General features: G+C 30.6%; 1 protein-coding gene across 1 annotated transcript in view; it reads left to right on the forward strand.

Annotated features, from left to right (window-relative positions):
• The window catches only part of pdgfd (platelet derived growth factor d), a 135254-nt gene that overhangs the window by 108509 nt on the left and 17642 nt on the right, over positions 1-9103 (forward strand). The window contains exons 4-5 of the mRNA XM_062068397.1: positions 3201-3254; positions 7695-7953. Of these exons, the coding sequence (XP_061924381.1) occupies positions 3201-3254; positions 7695-7953 (313 nt within the window). The remainder of the gene's footprint in view (positions 1-3200; positions 3255-7694; positions 7954-9103) is intronic.

Raw genomic sequence — 9103 nt, forward strand, 5'->3', positions numbered from 1 at the left:
TTAAGTGACAACATCCTTTGGTGACGGTCTGCATCTGCAAACATTATCCAGTCCACATCAAAGTATTTATTTATGTTTTGTTATAAGATGAAAGCTGACATGTGGGATTTTAACGACTTTGCTCAGACGTGGACACGCGCTTCTCCACCAGCTGTGGGATGAGGTCAGACAGGTCCTTCCTGTGTGTGCCGTCTCCTCCGAAGGTTAAACGCTGCTGGTCACGCACATCTGGACCACTTTAACAACTCTAAAATACATCTGAGACAAAAGATCAAACGGGGTGGAATTGCTTGGCGTGGACAATAAATTGTTTTGGTTTTTTTTGTTTTTCTTCTTCAATCCGATGCCAAGAAACCCCTGGAATAAACAAACTTAACCTCCAATGTCCAAAGTAATTTGATTCTGTGACATGTCAAGCAATATTTGCCCCTGAAAGTCCATTCATCCCGTCCATTTTCTACCGCTTGTCCCGTTCGGGGTCGCGGCCCCTGAAAGTCGTATCTCTGTAACTAGAAGAGAGAGAAACCACTGCCTTGCTTACTGCAGTGTGGGAGACCCTCTGCAACCTCCATGTATTCGGGGACCACAAAAAATGTCATTATTGGCTTTATTTGAACAAAAAAAATCTTAGTGTACATGAAACATATGTTTATTATTGTAATTTAGTCCTTAAATAAAATAGTGAACTTGTCTTTTAGTAGTAAGTAAACAAACAAAGACTCCTAATTAGTCTATGCAGTAACATATTGTGTCATTTATACACCTATTATTTTTTATTATTTATTATTATTTTTTATTTATTATTTATACACCTATTTATTTATCATTGTACACATTATGAGGGACAAACTGTAAAAAAATGATTATTAATCCACTTGTTCATTTACTGTTAATATCTGCTTATTTTCCTGTTTGAACATGTTCTATCTACACTTCTGTTCAAATGTAATAATCACTTGTTCTTCTCTTCTTTGATACTTGACATTAGTTTTGGATGATACCACACATTTAGGTATGGATCCGATACCAAGTAGTTACAGGATCATACATTGGTCATATTCAAAGTCCTCATGTGTCCAGGGATGTATTTCATGAGTTTATAAACATGATATGAATTTTAGAAAGGAAAAAAGATTTTGTGACAAAAAAATATCAATGTTATAATAGTAGTATAAACTACATACGCTATTGTACTTGTTATCATTACAGTGGATGTCAGGTGTAGATCCACCCATGGTGTTTGTTTACATTCAGGACCGCTATCTTTTGCTCCCCTTTAGTGGAAGAGCCTCTCAGTCATAAAAATGTTAAAAATAATACACATATTTTTATATATTTTGTTTTTTTTATTCAATGCTTCCATTTCTATAAACGTCAGGGTTTTTTTTTGTGTGTTTTATGCCCTTTTTTTTGTCAAAACCTTGTTTTTTATGGCAAAAACACAAACTTGGCAATATTCCCCCCCAAAATTCCAAGTGTAATATTTGATGTGAAGTATTTTTTGTTTAATAATTCATAAAAACATGGATCTGATACCAAGTAGTTACAGGATCATACATTGGTCATATTCAAAGTCCTGATGTGTCCAGGGACGTATTTCACGACTTTATAAACATAATATACCTTTTAAAAAGAGGAAAAAATTATTTTGTACACTGTAGATACACTATTGTACTTGGTATCATTACAGTGGATGTCAGATGTAGATCCACCCATGGTGTTTGTTTACATTCAGGACCGCTATCTTTTGCTCCCCTTTAGTGGAAGAGCCTCTCAGTCATAAAAATGTTCAAAATAATTCACATATTTTATATATATATATATATATATATATATATATATATATATATATATATATATATATATATATATATATATATATATATATATATATATATATATATATATATATATATATATATATATATATATATATATATATATATATATATATATATATATATATATATATTATTATTATTATTATTATTCAACGCTTCCATTTCTATAAACATCAGGGTTGTTTTTTTTCGTGTGTTGTATGCCCTTTTTTTGTCAAAACCTTGTTTTTTATGGCAAAAACACAAAAAAATATGCAATATTTTCCCCCAAAATTCCAAGTGTAATATTTGATGTGAAATATTTGAAATCATAAATAGTTCAATAATTCATAATAAATGGTAAATGGGTTATACTTATATAGCGCTTTTCTACCTTCAAGGTACTCAAAGCGCTTTGACACTATTTCCACATTCACCCATTCACACACACATTCACACACTGATGGCGGGAGCTGCCATGCAAGGCCCTAACCACGACCCATCAGGAGCAAGGGTGAAGTGTCTTGCTCAAGGACACAACGGACGTGACGAGGTTGGTAGAAGGTGGGGATTGAACCAGGAACCCTCAGGTTGCTGGCACGGCCACTCTCCCAACTGCGCCACGCCGTCCCAAAATAACATGGATCTGATACCAAGTAGTTACAGGATCATACATTGGTCATATTCAAAGTCCTCATGTGTCCAGGGACATATTTCACGACTTTATAAACATAATATACATTTTATTTTATGAGGATGAAAAATATCGATGTAATATACACTGTAGATACACTATTGTATTTGGTATCATTACAGTGGATGTCAGGTGTAGATCCACCCATGGTGTTTGTTTACATTCAGGACCGCTATCTTTTGCTCCCCTTTAGTGGAAGAGCCTCTCAGTCATAAAAATGTTAAAAATAATTCACATATTTTTATATAGCAATTTTTTTTTAATCAACGCTTCCATTTCTATAAACGTCAGGGTTTTTTTTTGTGTGTTTTATGCCCTTTTTTTAAATTATCATAATCGGCTAATTATTTTTAATGTTTCATGAAATAATGTAATTTTACCATCAGAAATAGAGCATCTATTAACTCACACAAAAGTACCGAAAATTGGTACTGTTGGTACCTGTATCACTCCCAGGTATTGGGGATTGGTAGCGTATTTGTTCAGAGGTGAAGGGTAGCTGCTCCTACTGTACTAATGACGATGTATGGATACTTTTGACAAGTCATTGATTATTGTTCATTGATTATAGTTCAGAGGTGAAGGGTAGCTGCTCCTACTGTACTAATGTCAATGTAGTGTATTTCATGCCAATGTATGGATACTTTTGACAAGTTATTGATTATTGTCGTCCCTTCATTCCTCAGCATGACACGCCTCTGCCTGCGTCTCAGACCAACTGGGAGGTCGTCACCTCGTCGGTAAGTCATCGGCCAACGGTTCAAATCCCAAAGTTGAACAGACATGTTTGAATTGGGGCATAATCATGTTAGTACGTAGTATTATGTCACCCATCCCGACCTTAAGCCCGTTGCAGTATTTCCACTGCATGTGTCATACATGAGATGTAAAACGTCACGCTTTCTTGGACTAATGTTGTCATAAAGGCGTGTAATCCACGTCGTTGCTAGGAGCTACGTGGTCGGTGACGTATGAAATCATAATAATTAGTGTGCGTATGGCGTGTTTTCTGCATGGATTATCCACAGTGTGTGTGTTTATGTATCCCGCTTCTGTTCAAGACAATCCCAGGGTCTCGTTAACGTAAATAAGCGCTAGTATTGCGTCATCTACATCGGGGGTGTCCTAACTTTTTCCACTGAGGGCCATTCACTGAGAAATGAAAGCATTTTTCTAAATCAACGACGTGCACAAACGTGATAGTAAAAGTGATAGCAAAGAAGCAGTTAAAGAAGTAAATATTAATAACACAGAAATGACAATGAACATATTTGCAATAGAAATAACACTATTGATAATGAATAATAGCAATACTTACCTCTATTAGCAACAATACATATATGTAATAATGAGTTGAATTACAAAATAAAGCAGAGAAATGGAGGGGAAGAACGAAGTGAACTATATTAACCTTGTAGATTGTTATAGTAAAAAAATATATATATATATATATATATATATTTTTTTTTAGCCTTTAGGCTCCCATTAAGTGGAAGGGCCTCTGTCATAAAAGTGTTAAAAAATAATTAATTTTCATATATTTTTTATATTTTTTTTTTTTATTCAATGCTTATAATTCTAGATAAATGTCAGGTTTTTTTTTTTTTTTAGTGTTTCATGCCCTTTTTTTTGGTCAAAACCTTGTTTGTTTTGGGCAAAAACGCAAAATATGCAATGTTTTCCTCCGAAATTGAAAGTGTAATATTTGAAGTAATTGGAGTCATAAAATAGGTCAATAATTCATAACAACATTGATTTTAATTCATGACTATTTTTTGAGTATTGTACATGATAAGTTCATTTACAAAATAAAGCAGATACGTGGAGGGGAAGAACGAAGTGGACTATATTAACCTTGTAGATTGTTATAGTAAACAAGGTTAAGTTTGTTCAGTGTGGCGTGTATTGATTTTTTTTTTTTAGCCTTTAGGGCCCCCTTAAGTAGAAGGGCCTCGCTCATAAAAATGTTAACAATTATTCATTTTCATATATTTTTTATAATTTTATTTTTTTATTCAATGCTTACAATTCTAGATAAATGTCAGGTTTTTGTTTTTTTAGTGTTTCATGCCCTTTTTGTCAAAACCTTGTTGTTGTTTTTGGCAAAAACACAAAATATACAATATTGTAATATTTGAAGTAATTGGAGTCATAAATATGTCAATAATTCATAACATTGTTATTATATATATATATATATATATATATATATATATATATATATATATATATATATATATATATATATATATATATATATATATATATATATATATATATATATATATATATTTATTTATATATATATATATATATATATATATATATATATATATATATATATATATATATATATATATATATATATATATGTTTAAAAAATACATAAAAAGTGTGATTTTATGAGTGGGGCCCCAATAATTTTAGTTGTTGTTTTTTTTAAGCTGTCAATACTCAAAAAAATAATTATTATTATATATACATATATATATATATATATATATATATATATATATATATATATATATATATATATATATATATATATATATATATATATATATATAATTTTAGTTGTTGTTTTTTAAACTGTCAATACTCCAAAAAATAATAATTATATATATATATATATATATATATATATATATATATATATATATATATATATATATATATATATATATATATATATATATATATATATATATATATATATATATATATATATATATATATATATATATATATATATAAATAAATATATATATATATATATATATATATATATATATATATATATATATATATATATATATATATATATATATATATATATATATATATATATATATAAATAAATATATATATATATATATATATATATATATATATATATATATATATATATATATATATATATATATATATATATATATATATATATATATATATATATATATATATATATATATATATATATATATATATATATATATATATAATAATTATTATTTTTTGGAGTATTGACAGTTTAAAAAAAACAACAAATAAAATTATTGGGGCCCCACTCATAAAATCACACTTTTTATGTATTTTTTTTAACATAAAAATACATTAAAAAGCCCTGCCAGCAACTTGAGGGTTCCAGGCTCGATCCCCGCTTCCGCCATCCTAGTGACCGCCGTTGTGTCCTTGAGCAAGACACTTTACCCACCTGCTCCCAGTGCCACCCACACTGCTTTAAATGTAACTTAGATATTGGCTTTCACTATGTAAAAGCGCTTTGAGTCACTAGAGAAAAGCGCTATATAAATATAATTCACTTCACTTCACACACTGTCATAAAAATTTTAAAAATAATTAATTTTCATATATTATATATATATATATATATATATATATATATATATATATATATATATATATATATATATATATATATATATATATATATATATATATATATATATATATATATATATATATTTTTTTTTTTTTTTTTTTTTTTAATTTTTTTTTTTTTTTATTATTAATTTTTTTTTATTTTTTTATTTAACGCTTACAATTCTAGAGAAATGTCAGGTTTGTTTTGGTTTTTTTGTGTTTCATGCCCTTTTTTTTGTCAAAAACACAAAATATGCAATATTTTCCCCCGAAATTCAAAATGTAATATTTGATGTGAAGTAATTGGAGTCATAAATAGGTCAATAATTCATAACAACATTGATTTTAATTCATTATTATTTTTTGAGTATTGAGAGTTTAAAAAAAATAAATACATTAAAAAAATGATCATAAAATCACAATTTTTATTTATTTTTTTAAATTTTCGTCAGACAGATTAACTTCAGATCTGTACGTCGATTACACGTTTATCTTTTCTTTTTTTTCATTTGTTGTATGCCCATTTTGCCATTATTGGGGCCCCACTCATAAAATCCCACTTTTTATGTATTTTTTTAACATAAAAATACATAAAAAAGCCCTGCCAGCAACTTGAGGGTTCCAGGTTCGATCCCCGCTTCCGCCATCCTAGTGACCGCCGTTGTGTCCTTGAGCAAGACACTTTACCCACCTGCTCCCAGTGCCACCCACACTGCTTTAAATGTAACTTAGATATTGGCTTTCACCATGTAAAAGTGCTTTGAGTCACTAAAGAAAAGCGCTATATAAATATAATTCACTTCACTTCACACACTGTCATAAAAAAATTTAAAATAATTAATTTTCATATATTATATATATATATATATATATATATATATATATATATATATATATATATATATATATATATATATATATATATATATATATATATATATATATATATATATATATATATATATATATATATATATATATATATATATATATATATGTTTTTTTATTTTTATTTTTTTTATTTAACGCTTACAATTCTAGAGAAATGTCAGGTTTTTTTGGTTTTTTTTGTGTTTCATGCCCTTTTTTTTGTCAAAAACACAAAATATGCAATATTTTCCCCCGAAATTCAAAATGTAATATTTGATGTGAAGTAACTGGAGTCATAAATAGGTCAATAATTCATAGCAACATTGATTTTAATTCATTATTATTTTTTGAGCATTGAGAGTTTAAAAAAAAAAATACATAAAAAAAATGATCATAAAATCACACTTTTTATTTATTTTTTTTAATTTTCGTCAGACAGATTAACTTCAGATCTGTACGTCGATTATACGTTTATCCTTTTTTTTTTTCATTTGTTGTATGCCCATTTTGTCAAAGAAAACTATGTTTTTATTTAGCAAACACACAAAATATGCAATAATAAATGTTTCAAAATTAAATGTGTTAATGTAAAGTAATCAGAGCCTTAAATAGGTCAATAATTCATGATTTTGATTCATTATTATATTTTGAGGAATGACAGCTTTGTGTTATTAGAGTCAACATTGCAACTTTTTCCTTGTTTCATTTCACTTATTGGCTTTTTTTTATTGCACTTCTTTGTTTACTGTAAAGTATTTTTTTAAATGGCCATTAAAAAGTTAGCTGGGGGCCACAAATGGCCCCCAGCTAACTTTAGACACACACCTGCTGAAGTTGTGTAATATCGGTCTTTGTCATAGTCATGCATGAACACGGCAAAATAAGTGAGTCAGTGAAAGTATTGCAATGTGGATGTGACTTCCTAGGATGCTGGTAGTGTTGCTGAGGCTGAGGCCGAGACCGAGGCCGAGGCTGAGACCGAGGCTGAGACCGAGGCTGCAGTGACGGAGGTTCCTCCCTCCCTGGAGGACTTGGACAGAACCATAGCTGCCTTCGACACGGTGGAACAGCTCCTCAGATCCCTCAACCCAGACACCTGGAGACAAGACCTGGACAGCATCTACACCCAGGCGCACGTCCATTATCGATCCAGGGCGTACCAGCTGGCGAGCAGGCACAGCAAAGGTACGTTCAAAGCCTCCAACACTTCAAAGACTTCCAAAGTCGAGACAAGCATTGCTCAAAGGTACCTGACTTTTTTTTGTTTTTTAAATGAGTCAAACAGAGAACAATGGTAGCTACGAAGAACACCAACCTATTTATTATTAACCCTCTGGAATAGACTTCAGCTGTTTTTAGGGTGAAGTGATGCAAACACGTTTGTTACTGGATGTTTTCTAGTACGCTTCTGCCTTGGAGTCTCTCTATGTGTAAGTAATATACAACTATGATTATCTGATACTTCTTTATATTGACAGATGTGCTGTTTTATTATTCAATGATTATTACCTATGTCTAGCTTGTGTGCTATTCTGTGCTTAGCTGTTGCGTAGCTGCTAGTAGCTTATATGTTTACCTTTTGTAAATGACTTTAGTCAAATAGAAGACATAGTGTGTTTATTGGAGGACGTTTGGATGTTAACTGTCCAGCTTTGCACTAGTAAACACTCTGCAGGACTGCTTGCATCACACATGATATCACACACCAGTAAACACTCTGCAGGACTGCTTGTATCGCACATGATATCACACACAAGTAAACATGCTGCAGGACTGCTTGCATCGCACATGATATCACACACAAGTAAACACTCTGCAAGACTGCTTGTATCGCACATGATATCATACATAAGTAAACACTCAGGACTGCTTGTATCGCACATGATATCACACTAGTAAACACGCTGCAGGACTGTTTGTATCGCACATGATATCATACATAAGTAAACACTCAGGACTGATTGTATCGCACATGATATCACACATAAGTAAACACGATGCAGGACTGCTTGTATCGCAAATTATATCACACATTAGTAAACACGCTGCAGGACTGTTTGTATCGCACATGATATCATACATAAGTAAACACTCAGGACTGATTGTATCGCACATGATATCACACGCAAGTCAACACGCTGCAGGACTGATTGTATCGCACATGATATCACACGCAAGTCAACACGCTGCAGGACTGTTTGTATCGCACATGATGTCATACATAAGCAAACACTCTGCAGGACTGCTTGTATTGCACATGATATCACACACAAGTAAACACGCTGCAGGACTGCTTGTATTGCACATGATATCACACACAAGTAAACACTCTGCA

This window comes from Entelurus aequoreus, linkage group LG13, assembly GCF_033978785.1.
Source record: "Entelurus aequoreus isolate RoL-2023_Sb linkage group LG13, RoL_Eaeq_v1.1, whole genome shotgun sequence".
NCBI classification, from domain to species: Eukaryota; Metazoa; Chordata; class Actinopteri; order Syngnathiformes; family Syngnathidae; genus Entelurus; species Entelurus aequoreus.